General features: G+C 44.4%; 1 protein-coding gene across 24 annotated transcripts in view; it reads right to left on the bottom strand.

Annotated features, from left to right (window-relative positions):
• Positions 1-571: 571 nt before the first annotated feature.
• The window catches only part of Lrrfip2 (LRR binding FLII interacting protein 2), a 110,643-nt gene continuing 97,834 nt past the window's right edge, over positions 572-13,380 (bottom strand). For 16 of the 24 annotated variants that reach the window (XM_059268770.1, XM_059268776.1, XM_059268775.1 and 13 more), the window contains 7 exons: positions 11,362-11,463; positions 10,990-11,128; positions 9,083-9,132; positions 5,387-5,507; positions 2,627-2,706; positions 1,362-1,466; positions 572-799 (listed from right to left, as the gene is read on the bottom strand). In XM_059268770.1, the coding sequence (XP_059124753.1) occupies positions 689-799; positions 1,362-1,466; positions 2,627-2,706; positions 5,387-5,507; positions 9,083-9,132; positions 10,990-11,128; positions 11,362-11,463 (708 nt within the window). In that variant the 3' untranslated portion in view covers positions 572-688. The remainder of the gene's footprint in view (positions 800-1,361; positions 1,467-2,626; positions 2,707-5,386; positions 5,508-9,082; positions 9,133-10,989; positions 11,129-11,361; positions 11,464-13,380) is intronic. The other 8 variants (XM_059268778.1, XM_059268787.1, XM_059268785.1 and 5 more) reach the window with 1 other exon arrangement.

The raw sequence follows: 13,380 nt of genomic DNA, 5'->3' as shown, positions 1-13,380 counted from the left end.
TCACAAATAAGCAGCAGATGAAAATCCTAGGAACAGCACAGTGGATACGGAGACTAAGGACCCTACTCTTGTAAGAGTATGAGCTTAGACTTCCTCTGCCCCATGCAATAAAGTTTAATATACACTCCCCATATCTTTTTCTAACATTTTTATATAAATTTAAATATCTTACAAAAAAAAAAAAAGGCTTTTTCCTCCGAACATATAAATTTGAGTGAAACACAGACTCCCACCCCTGAATACTTCCTCACTGAAATATAAATGCTCTGGTAAGAAGAGGAGGAATCTTGGCCACTTGGTCTCTGAAGCCCGTATCACACCGTGGAGAAGGCACTTGTGTTTTTGAGGTCTCTAGCAAGTGTCTCAGCACTCAGAATGGCCATCCTCCAGAACCCACACCAAGGCCTCCCAAGTGCCCAGTCAGTGAGGCAGCTGGAGGAAGATGGTGAGAAGACGTGATTCTAGAATGTTGAAAATGAAAAATAAAAAGCACAGACTAGTTCTCACTATAGAAGTGAGCTACAAACAAAATCCAAATTCATGACGATTAAACCTGCTTCATTCTCATAAATTATAAAATACAAAGGTGGCTGTTTAATGACGAGACTCAGACAGTACTAGAAGGGCTTGTGTCAATATACAAAAGAGTCAGTGTCTCCGGGCAAAGCCCTCGGAGCAGCACCCAGGCCTACTGCTGGGCTAGAAGGGCCGTCCTGTTGGCCTTCATCTTCTCTAGACGCTTCGCCAGGTGGCTGTTGGTCATCTCCATCTCCTCGATCTTGTCCAGGGCTGTCCGTAGCTGGAGACAAAGAGCACAGTCACTTTATGTGGTCAGAAGAAAGCCCAGCATCTCTTCCTTTCTGCTTTCTGGGAAACGGAGCCCTGCTAATAATGATAGCCATGCATGGGGTCCCAAACAGCTGCCACTTTTCTCCAGGCAGCTAGAGGCCTCAACAGTGGTGCTGCGGATTGTAAAGCCACAAAACAAGATGTGTAAAGGCTGCAAAAACTGATGTCATCTGAAGCAAAACCCCAAAATACATTTTTACATGCTGCCTTACCAAAGTCAATGGCAGCCACTGTGCAGGTCCAAAGTCTGTACGATGGGCAAGTGACTCCACTGTTCCTTTATTTTGGGGTTTGGTTGAGACAGGGTCTCATTGGGTATCCATGGCTGGCCTAGAACTTGCTCTGTAAATCAGGCTGCCCTCAAACTAACAGATTGGCCTGCCTCTGTCCCAAGTGCTGGGATTAAAGGCATGCGCCCCCACACTTGACTAAAGATTTCTTGTGTCGTGAGAATTTTCCCACAGACTTTCTTTGTAGGAATGTGTTCTCCAGGAAGTGTGTTAGCACAGTACCTCTCGCTGGAGCTTCCTCTTCTCTGCTTTCAGCTCATCTTCAATTTTCTCAGCATTCTCAGCAGCAGTTTTGTACCTCAGCACCTGCCCCTCAAGCCGGCTGATCTGTAAAGAGGAGCACACAGGCCTCTAGGGTTTGCCACCACTGCCTGGCAGCCAAGATGGAAACTCAGTGTCACTGGGGAGCCCAGGAGCCCAGGAGAAGTACAATCGCAGAGTCGTTCACTATAGGGCCAATTTCCCATGTTAAGTCTTCAGGCATTTGAGATGTACAGAAGGAATATTTTTCTAAAGAGGCCCTGTTTTAAAATTCTCTAGAAATAGCTTTTTAAAAAATGACAGCTACAAAGTACTATGTTTAAGAAAATATTACACCTGTTTATTTACTGTGTGCACATAGAGGTCTGTGCTCGTTTTATGTCAAATTGGCACAAGCTAAAGTCACCTGAGAGGAGGAGTCCTCATGTGAGAGAAGCCCTCCGTAAGATTCGGTTGCAGGCAAATCTATAGGGCATTTTCTTTCTTTCTTTTTGGTTGAGACAGGGTTTCTCTGTGTAACAGTCCTGGCTGTCCTGGAACTTGCTCTGTAGACCAGGCTGGCCTCGAACTTGGTGTTCACCAACTCCACCCAGCTGGGCATTTTTCTTGATTAATGGTCGATGGGGGAGGGGTCCAGCCCATTGTGGGTGGTGCCATCCCTGGGCTATTTGTTGTGGGTTCTAAAAGAAAGCAGCCTAAACAAGCCATGAGGATCAAGCTAGTAAGCAGCACCCCTCCATGGCCTCTGCTTCCAGGTTCCTGCCCTGCTTGAGTTCTTGCCCTCACTGTTTTTGATAATGAACTGTTATATGGAAATATGAGGAAATAAACTCTTCCCTCCCCAAGTTGCTTTTGATCATGGTGTTTCAGCACAGGAATAGAAATCGTAACTAGGACAAGATAAGACTACATGTGGGAATCAGTTGTCTACAGCTGTGTGGGTCCTGGGGATCAAACTCAGATCTTTAGGCTTGGCAGCAAGTGTAATCTGCTGTGCCATCCTGCTGGCCCAGTCCTCCATCTTTAGAACAAATACAAAGTTGAATTTCCCCACCAGGTGTGCTCTGGTGGCTTTTCAGCTGTAATGCAGAGCGTTTGAAGAGATCCAGTGGCCGAGGCCACCTACAGAAATTCAAAGGTCTAACCACTTTGATGTAAGAGGCTGAGAGGCATTTGATAGCATTTGATGGCATCTAAATCATTTGCTGCCTCACAGAAGTACTTACACTTTGTTCCAAGGTGGTTATGTCTTGTTCTGCTTTGGAAAGCTTGAATTTGTATTCACTAATTTGTCTATTGGCATCTCCTAAAACAGAAGATAATAATGAATTACACTCATCTCCAGAATTGAAGCTGTGAAGTAGCATATAGAGGACATGCAGTTCAGGTTCTGGACTCTATGTACTACAAGATAACTCCTGCACCTCCGCTCAGCAGTATCCCTAGGGCCAAACAAGTTCTTCTTTCCCTCCAAATCAGTAGTTCTCAACCTGTCGGTCAAGACCCCTTTGGAGGTCATGTATCAGATATTTATGACTCATAGCAGTAGCAAAATTACAATTATGAAGTAGCAATGAAATAATTTTATGGTTGGGGGTCACCACAACATAAGAAAGTGTGTTAAAGGGTCCCAGCATTAGGAAGGTTGAGAACCACTGCTCTAAATGCATGTGAACAGAGCGTTGAGAAAGGAAGTTCACAGGGTGGCAATGGCCCCTGCAGCCTCTGGGCCCCCTGCTTCTCTGAACCCAGCCCTATACCTTCTAGTTCTCAGGCAGTGTTTCTGCTCTCTCACACACTGATTCAATTATTTACCAGCCTCAGTAAGATGCACTCGTCTCCATAACTCGGGAACTGTAACTTCTTCCCTTGCTCATTTTATCTGCATTCTCTTTATAATTATGTTCTGTAATACTGTTTGTGTATGTAAAGAGGGGGTCCTGCCTAGTCTTCTTAAATTTATGGACCTAGCCAAATGCTTTGCATTCTATGCTTCAATAAAGCTGAGATAAATGCTTTTCAATAATATGGTGATGTTATAGGTATAGCTACAAATCATTAGATGTACATCATTCCCAAGAAATAAAGAGCTTAGCTACAAATCATTAGATGTACATCATTCCCAAGAAATAAAGAGCTTAGCTACAAATCATTAGATGTACATCATTCCCAAGAAATAAAGAGCTTAGCTACAAATCATTAGATGTACATCATTCCCAAGAAATAAAGAGCTTAGAAGTTTAGAAATGGGGGTGGGGTTAAAATTCCCACCAGGATCCTAAAGTCTTCACCCTTTGAAGATTATACAGTTGCAAAGTCTACAGAACATACATCTAAGTCACCAAAGGAAAAATTCAAAAAAACTCCAGAACATTGCTCTATTTCCACATGAACAATAGGAGGCCTACCTATGCAGTGTTCAGTGCAAGCAGTTTTGCTGACTGGACAGTTACTATCACCTTAACAGGAACCACAGGAGGTGGCACCTCCCTGTAACCCCAAATGCTAGCCCTTGGGTGGCTAAGACAAGAGGATCATGAGTCTGAGGCCAGCCTGAGCTGCACAATGAGACTATTTCAAAAAATGGATAGAGCAGCTATCTTTCCGGGCCACCTCTGGTCGTGGAGAGAACTTTCCATTCATGAGCTCTACAAGAGAAGTTAGAGTCCTGTTTTTATATTCAAATCTCCAGTAACCTATTGGTTGTGAAAATGTGCAGCTACTTTATCACTTTCAAACACTGATTCCTTCCTGTGTACAAGTCTGTTCACTCACTCTTGTATGTTTCTAAACCCTACTCACTACAGGTCCAGTTGCTGTTCAGAGCTAGCAGCTGCTCACATTGTCCTCGGCAGTCAGTCCTGGCTGCCAAGTGCTGCTCAGGTCATTTAACCTCCACCTGTAAAGCCCACCTCTAACACCTGCTTGGCTCCAGGAAACAGTCACACAAAAGCTACTTTGTTCCTCTTCAGCTTGGTTCCTTTCAAATTTGCTGCTTTTGCAATCTTTCAAAATCTATTTGTGCCCTCTGGGACTACTGGCATCCACTATACTGGTCAAGCTTACCCTACCAGGCTCCTAACTAGCCTTCCTACCTTCTGTCACCTTCCTGTCCCACCAAAGTGAGATTCTAGAACAAACTACTCATCAAGGAATATGAGAGACCTGAGGTCCAAAAAAGGTAATACTAACCACATAAGTTATTACTAATAAGCTTCGACCCCCAAATTCTTCCATTCATCCTCCGTCCAATTGTTAATATGAAAGGGACACAGATAGCCAAGATTTTAAAGTACATTATCAGTAAAGCCCCTACAAATTACAAAAATAAAAGCCCCTTATTGTAAGTGACACATCACTACCAACAGGGCAATAATAAGAATGGATGCTGGGACAACTCTACTGTGGTATGTAGGGTGAATACAGTAGATAGACACTTAAAAACAATATGGGGCCAAGCATGGTTAGCACACGCCTTTAATCCCAGCACTTGGGAGGTAAAGGCAGGTGGATCTCTGAGTTCTAGGCCAGCCCAGTCTACATAGTGATTTCAGGCTAGCCAGGACTATGTAGAAAGACCCTCTCTCAAACAAACCAACAATATGGGGTCAAAAGTGAAAAGGGAAAGGAAATAGAATTTGTATAAACAGACTATATCTTGTAGCCTTGCTTTTAATTTCATGTAAAGATGAATTTTTGTTAAAAACTAGTAAATTTCAGAAACTCAACATTAATAAGCTGGTCTTAAATTTTCAATTTTCCAAGATGAATTCCAAAGAAAAAGCATAAATGGAAGAGGGACCCACACAGGCGCTCAGACATCACATGCGGGCAGGGACTGGCCCATGCCATCCCTGGGACTCACAGGTGAGCAGAGTCCCTGTTCAGCTCTTAAGAGGTCAGGACCACTCTCCTGGACTCCAGCAGCCCACCTCCACCTCTGTTCCAGGGATACATGCTACATACCAGGCCTGTCTGGTACCTACTCTGCATCTCGATGAACTGCAAATCTGAGCCATTCTGCAGTCCTGCCAGGTCCCCAGATGTGCCATCATTCCTGGAACACTTCTGCCGTTCCTCTTCTAACTGCAGCTTTAGCTTTCTAATCTGAAATGGAAGCAAAAGTCACCAGTGAGATCAGTGTCTGTCTGTTTCTTTATCTCTTTCTTTGGGGATACTGAGGGTGAAGCCCAGGGACTCAGGCATGCTAAGCAAACACTACGACAGCTGTAGCCATATCCCTCTTTTTTTTTACTTTAAAATAGGTTCTCACTAAGTTGCCCAGACTGGCCTTGCACTCACTCTTCAGCTCAGGGAGACCTTGGACTTGTGATTCTCCTTCCTCAGCCTCCCAAGTACTTGTGATTACAGACCTGTGTCACCAGGCCTGGATGGAAGATAAGTGTTAAGTTTGTATGTGCCGATGCATATATGGAGGCCAGGGGTCTACATCAGATGCCTTCCTCAGTTGGTCTTCATGTTTTTGAGACAAGGATCTCACCAAGCCTGAAGCTAATCAATTTGGCCTGGCTGGCTCGCTAGCAAACTCCAGTGAACCTCCTGTGTCCACCTCTCCAGTGCTGGTATTACAGACACATGCTGCAGTGCCTACTGCTGGGAATTCAAATCCAGGACATGTCTGCACAGCTACTGCTGCAGTGCCTTTACCAGCTTCCAACCCCATTCTCTTAAAGGAGGTAACTGGTCCAGTGGCCATCACATACAACAGAGCAGATCCTTATTATTCTTAGCAAGTCATACAAATCACTCAAACAGTTTTTCCTAAGACAAGAATGGCTCTAGGCATTTGATATAAACAGAAAGGAATGGGCCTCAGAAACCAGGTGTCTCAATAAAGACTTCTACTCTTTATTACTTACTTGTGTGTGTTTACACAACAGTACACTTTTGAATATTTTTTCTTAGTCTTATTAAAATGAATCCTTTCATGGGTAGATAGGACTTTTTGTCTAGTTTTTTAGAGATAAATTGAATACTTAGAGAACTTTAAATATTCAAATTAATTGGAAGCACAAATGTCTGGCTTTCCCAGTTTCCTTAACTCTGCTGCCAGAGATTAAAAGGAAGCTGAGAACAAGCTTTGCCACTGTCCAATGGGAAAGGCAAGTGCTGATTTCACACTCAGTGAATGCATACTTCCCAGGCACCTCTGCCCTTTGCACACTTATGGGTTTGCCTTGAGAGAATTGGGTTGTTATCCCATCATTTCTACCACACCCCAAAAGGGGCATCCCTCTTCTTCAGCACTCTTAACCCAAAGGCCCTGTGCCATACCTAACCTTACCCCGCTACACACACAAACTTCTCCAATGCCTCTGGAAGCATCAGCCTGCCACCAGCTGATGCTCCTGCCACAGCCTCATCTCAGAGTACACTTTTCACCTTAGTACTCTCACAGAGCCCTGCAGTTCTTAGAGCCCCACTAAGCACTACAGCTTTTGTCTTCACAGGCTCCTACCTCAGCCTGGAAATGGAATAGTGCTCTCAGGCTTTCCTTGCTGGTGCTGAACTATCCTATTCATACTCCCTAGAAGTCCCCATTCTTAATCTTACCTGTTGAGATTCATGTCTAACTGCCTCACATCTTCACTGGTGTACTGTGCCTCTGTCATGTTAGCTCCTGACTTGAACTCCCAAAACTACCCTCTATCTTGGCCATTTCAATACACATCTAGAGTAGTGACATGCTCCCATAATGCACCCCTGATTCTGGAACACCTCCCCTTCAAGGATCCTGCCATCTACCTCTTTTTGCCCTTGGCCTTCATGTAACACATAATAACAGACTTCAACATTAGAGAGCCATACTCCCTAAGTTATTTAGTTCCACATACTCTAACCACGACTGCTGATCCCCCCCGTTCATTCTCTCTATACCCTAACTTGAATATCCTTCAGCCACACTCACTTCCAATCATTAATCTATCTTCTTTCTACTACAGCTGATCTCTACTTAGATGTCCTCTCAACACCGCTCACTCAGCTTGACTTCTAGGTCCAACCTGATCACCACAGTCTTACATGCCCACCACATCCCTTGTCCTAGCTATGTCTGTCTTGACTACATGCCTGCCACACAGCTGAATGTCACTAGAGAAACACATGATAAATGTGTTCACAGAAACTTCACATACAACACAGCTTAATTCTATTGCCTGACCTCTCTCTACTAAGGCCTGCCAGGGCATGGATTTTTCAAATAAACCCACAAATCTGATTATTCATCCAAATTTCCTATGTGCCATGAATAATGTATTAAACAGTAGAGTATCACTTGCCATTTGCTTACTGACTGAATAGGAGTGAGGAAAGAGTAACTAAAACCACTCAAGTTTTTCCAAACTAAAGACTAGAATCAACAGGGGCTGCTATCATGCTTGAAAACTTCTGAACACATCACTGTGAGATTTCAAGATACTAGAGAGAAAGAGAATAGGACAGAAGCTTACAGAGGAAAAGAAAAACATCACCTATGAGAGATCAAACCTCAAAATGTCCTCAAATTTGTTTATTATTATTATTTATTGAGTGTTCATGCACATACACAAAAACACTCTTCTGGAGGTCAGAGGACAACTTGGAGGAGTCAGTTCTCATGTGCTACTTTCATGTGGGTTTTAGGAATTGAACTTAGGTCGTCTGGCCTGCACAGCACGCACTTTGCTCACTGAGCCATCTCCTAGCCTGTCCTCACAATTCTGAACAACTATCTTCAAGGACAGGACAATAAAGGAAGAGATTTTTAAAAGCCTAAGGGAAAATGACACGTTCAGGCCTTCAAAGTCATGGGAAATTACCAGCCCACATGCTCTTTCCTCAGGAAGCTACTGGAATATAAAAAATAAGAGTGAATGAAAGAGGAAAGGAGAAAAGCCGAGAAAAGGGAAGCCAACCCAAAGCACAGGCAGAGAAAGTCCCCACAGGCTTGAAGGACAGTCCCAGCAGCACAGAGTGAACAAGCTGCTAGTTCAGACTGGGCGGTCAGAGACTGAAAGATGGAGCCAAGGAACCTGCTATGGATCAGAAAACTGAGTGGGCTTACACTACTGCTTAAAACGGGCTAACAGTATGATAAACACAAGAAAAGCCACCCAGAACAGAGGATGGCTCCCTATGGAGCCAACGTTCAGAGTCCTGCAGAGAGAAACAGACTGGCTGTTGAGAGGCTACAGGAACAGGAAGTATGCACATGTGTGGCAGAGGTCTGTCTTCCACAGAGGACTGTCAACAGATGGTCCCTTTAAGGAGTAGCATCATGAAGTCAGTGACTCTCACGAAGGGACAGCTGAGAGAGGACAGAGATGGTCAGGGTGGGGGTAGAAGGGCTGAGCAACCAGCTTTGTATGCATCCCATACATTTTTAAAGACAATATCAATTAGCTTTTCTTCCTTTAAATGTTACTTGAGTACTAAAGTTAAGAAATATCTTTTTATTTTATTTTATTTTATTATGTATCTCTGGCTGTCCTGGAACTCACTATGCAGACCGGCTAGCTTCAAACTCACAAAGATCCACCTGCCTCTGCCTCCTAAGTGCTGGGATTAAAGGTGTGCACTACTACACCCAGCAATGTATCTAATTTCTAGTGAACATTTAATTTATTAGCATTTTACTGCCTATCTTAGATGAACTAATGGTTTCAGATGAGCAGACATCTCACCTGTGACAGGAGCTCCTCCTTTTCTCCAGCAAGTTTCCGTAGCCTCACATCTGGAACAAGTGGGAAGCTGTAAACTGGACTTGGAAAGGTTTTCACAAATAGCCAGCATCTACTAAATTACATTGTTTACATTCTGAACATGAAAAGAAGCAAAGGCCTTAACTCCAATCAAAAGAATACTTTATTCTCCCAAACATATTCCTAGCTGGTCAGTTATGACATCAAATATCTGCTCCCAGAGCAGCGACTTTCTGCCTAGACACAAACTGGAGTCCAGAGGAAACCATTTTGTTGTTGTTGTTGCAAAAACGTGCAAGCTTTTCCCAGTTGTCTTCAGAGGCTCCCAGCCTTGGTGGGGAGCAGAACACGGAACAGGAGTGGGCCCGGGAGTGCGGGTCAAGGCCCTGCATAATGCTGGCACCAATGAGCCTGCGATGGCCAATGGAGCAGGTGAGTGAGAGCTCTAAAACTGGTGTGAAACTGAGAGAGCCTCGTGGATCAGAAAACCTGGAGTGGCTTCAACTATTGTTTAAACCTGTGGCTAATCTAGTGATGAACACAAGAAAACCAGGATAGGGAACCTGGGTTCCAGCCTGGGGCAGATGCACAGGGCTGCTGCTTCCAGGCGGGAACAGGCCCCCTGGGCTGAGGAGACACCACTAGTTCAGATAAGCAGCAGCTCACAGTTGGCCAATGGCCCATAATAAATGAGGGGCGGACATGTCAGTTCCAGTTCCCTTAGCACCCAAAGAGGTGGAGGAACCCCAGAGCTGCCCATTGCTGTCTTCAGCTCTATCCACTATCAGGCTGTAACAGCTATGGAAGGGAACGAACAAAATGGTAAACTTACATGATTTTTGTTTTGTTTTTGTATGGTTTTTGAGTTTGGGCTTTGCGAATGACAGTGTCATCTCAAATGCCAAAGGTGAGCATGCCTGCATGGGTTTCCCTTCTAGCTCACTTGCATCCTCTATCAACAATTAATTTTATTTCTAGAACTCTACATGAGACAACATGCCTACTAACTTTAAGACAGTTTAGCCTGTGCTGCTCTTGTAGTGCCTCACACTCCCTTAAGAAAACTACACACACTGGGCAGTGGTGGCGCACGCCTTTAATGCCAGCACTCGGGAGGCAGAGCCAGGCGGATCTCTGTGAGTTCGAGGCCAGCCTGGGCTACAGAGCGAGATCCAGGACAGGCACCAAAACTACAAAACTACACAGAGAAACACTGTCCCAGAAAACCAAAAAAAAAAAAAAAAAAAAAAGAAAAGAAAAGAAAAGAAAAAGAAAACTACACACACAAACAAGGTTAAAGAAAAAAATTTAAATTAAAAAAATTTTAAAAAATTAATGTAAGCTGATGGCACGGTATCTATCTGTGTTATTTCTCTTCCCCTAGATTTGTTGTGGGGACAGTGGCTGGGCCCCTTTGTGACTTTCTGGAGAGGTGTTGTTAGATTCTCTAAGGGTCAATTTTAACAGGCCTGAATCCTGCCCTGGAAGTCACACTTCAATATGTGCCTTCTCCATCATCCATTTCTCGCTTTAAGAAAAGTGGTGGCAAAGAGCTGTAGAGCCCTGGGGTAAGCTTAGACTCTAAATCCAGGTGGGCGAGGAAGAAGCTAACCCCATGCTAGCAAGTCGCCACAGCCCTGAGCTCCCCTGGGATGGGCAGCTGGACTCTGCACAAAGTCTGTTGTAGGTGGAAGGCGATGTGTATGCACCTGCAATGCTTCCATCAGTGCTAACCCACACGATGACTCCATTTCTGCTTTCCCAAGATCAAGAATGTCAGAGACAATGTGTCCAGATTCTTGTCGAAATAGCCGTATACTGCCTCCCACCCCTACCCTGGGCTTGAAGCCCAACATCAATCTAAAACGGAATACCAAGCAGTGTCTTACCCAGTGGCCCTTCTCCTGCTGACTCCAAGACCTGAGCAGCTTCCTGAGACACAGCAGTAATGGCTCCAACCACAACAGGTTCATCATGATTGACATCACCATTGGGAGTGCTGTCTGGGATTATAACTAAGCCATGTTTCTGTGGGGAAGAAAAACCTACCATTACAAGCAGTAATCCACACAGAAACTGAAAGTTCTGTTGAGGCATCTCTGCAACAATGTTTGTTTGCCATGGGTAAGAACTAGTTAGATTAGTTATGTGATATACCTCTGTGGAAGAACTAGCTCAATCCACCATCGTATCAAGGCTGTTGTTTCTGGGCAGCAAAGAACTAAGGCAAGAGCAGGGGAAGAAGGCCCAGGCCGACGTACCTCTGCCGTCCTCACTGTCTCCTGCAGGTCAGCCAGCTCCCCTCTGAGCACATCTCGCTCATTCCTGAGGCAGGTAATGTGTTCCTTCTGTTTCTCTAGGGCCTGGTTTTAGGCAGGGTAGCAAGGGAAAGAACAGCATAGAAAAAGAGCAAGAGAAAGGTGACTAATCCAATAAGCAGGTAAGGCCTACAAGCAGAAGGTTAGAAGTGTGGAGACAGTGGCCAGGCAGGGAGGGAGCAGCCTGTGTGCACAGCAGCAGAATGGTTGAAACAGAGAAGAGCCCTCATGCATGAACTTGGAAGACATGCTCATCACATGAAGATCATCTTTACACACAAATATTTCCTGCATAATTTCCTCAGTACATTTTCATTTGGTCAACAACAACAAAAACCCAACACATTTTATTTCATCTTTAACAGAAGTAGTTTAGTTAAGAATATGCTTGTTAAAAATGAAGATGGTTTGGGAAAAAGAGCAAGTCTGGATAAGTTATTTAAATACTGGCTGTCTGCTTCTTCTCCAGTGTTAGCAAGATACTCAGTTACCACTTGGCCCAAGACAGCTCAGCTCCAAAGGAATTCTCTACAACCTACTATGTTAATTGGTTTTCTGATAAAAATTAGTTTATACTAATCAAGTGAGTGGGTCAGGAGTTTCAAATCTAGCTTTGGGGACTTGACATATCAGAATCCACCCATCTGGCAAATAGGAGGCCTAACAGTGGCACCCCTCAGGAGGCACACTGGGCTTGGGGTACTGCTCGCACTGGCAGGCTGCACGGAGGGCTGGGAAAGGCAGGTGGGCTTTCCTCGGGAGCCTCCCTGTTCCCTGCATCAGAGCTTTCAGGACAGCAGCACAGGCAGAAGGAGGAAGCTACTCTGGTCATCAATAGTGAATCTGAAACCACGTGCAAACACGAAGAAGAAGAAAGCAGGTGCCGGGAACCTGGCGGCAGGGGCTGTCTTTACCAGAACCCTTCCGCTATTTATTTCTCCTGATCTCATGTTTTCTCCAGCATTAACCCAATAAGGTAAGCTGTAACTTTGATCACCAGGTCAAAAAGTAGGTCAACTGCTTAGTTACTAATGGCTAGAAAGTGTTTAGTGGTTGTCCTTGTTGCTAAATCTCTAGAGGATCTCATATTGCCTAGGCTGGCCTTCAACTTGCTATGTAGTCAAGGTTGACCTTGAACTCCTGGTCCTACAGTGGGATTAACAGGCATATGTCAACATGCCTGGCACTGATTGAGTAATTTTTATAAAAACCATTATAATCCTATTCTATGACCAAACTGGAAACAAGTAAGCATGACAGCACCCCCACTGTGCTGCACCGCCTGTGACAGCAGACACTGATCTGGTGGTGGAGCCCTGGCTTCTGCCTTCTGGAGTGCATTTATCATCTCCCTGTCCAAAGTTACAGCAGCTCCAGGGGAGAAGTGAGTCTAGTTCATTTGTTCCTAACACCTTGCATACAGTCTGCATTCTGCTCCTTCATGGTCACCCCACATAACGCTGGGGATGTGCCCCTTAGGCAGGCCCTCTCCTCGTTTTTCACACTGTAATGTCAATCCCTACCTTCCTTTCTATAGTGGTAGAAACTCGCACATCTAATGGATCTCCAATTACCTAACCACCTGACCAGCAAATGAACATTAGAACAAGCACAGCAACATTTCTGATCTGCAGGCAGTCACCCAAACCATATGGGTTATGTTAGATGTGTGTTATGGACATGGCAGTCACCTGCACCACAGGTTACATGTGTGTTACAAAAGCATGCCATGCAGTTGTGTTATAATCACAATATGAAGCTGAGGAGATGGTCACTTTCACGATATGCTGTGTCAATAATCCCACTGAATACAAAAGACCTCTCAGGAATAGACCAATCTCAAGTTAAGAATTCTAGCAAACACTAGTATGTGGCTTTTATGTCTCCTTCCACAATTATAGTACTGGGTTCTTGTTTTACTTCTAGATTTTAAAATTTCATCTTCCTATAATTACAGTTAGG

This window comes from Peromyscus eremicus, chromosome 7 (genome assembly GCF_949786415.1).
Source record: "Peromyscus eremicus chromosome 7, PerEre_H2_v1, whole genome shotgun sequence".
Taxonomy (NCBI): Eukaryota; Metazoa; Chordata; class Mammalia; order Rodentia; family Cricetidae; genus Peromyscus; species Peromyscus eremicus.
The sequence above is the reverse complement of the archived record's forward strand: the minus strand, read 5'-3'. Positions and strand labels throughout refer to the sequence as shown.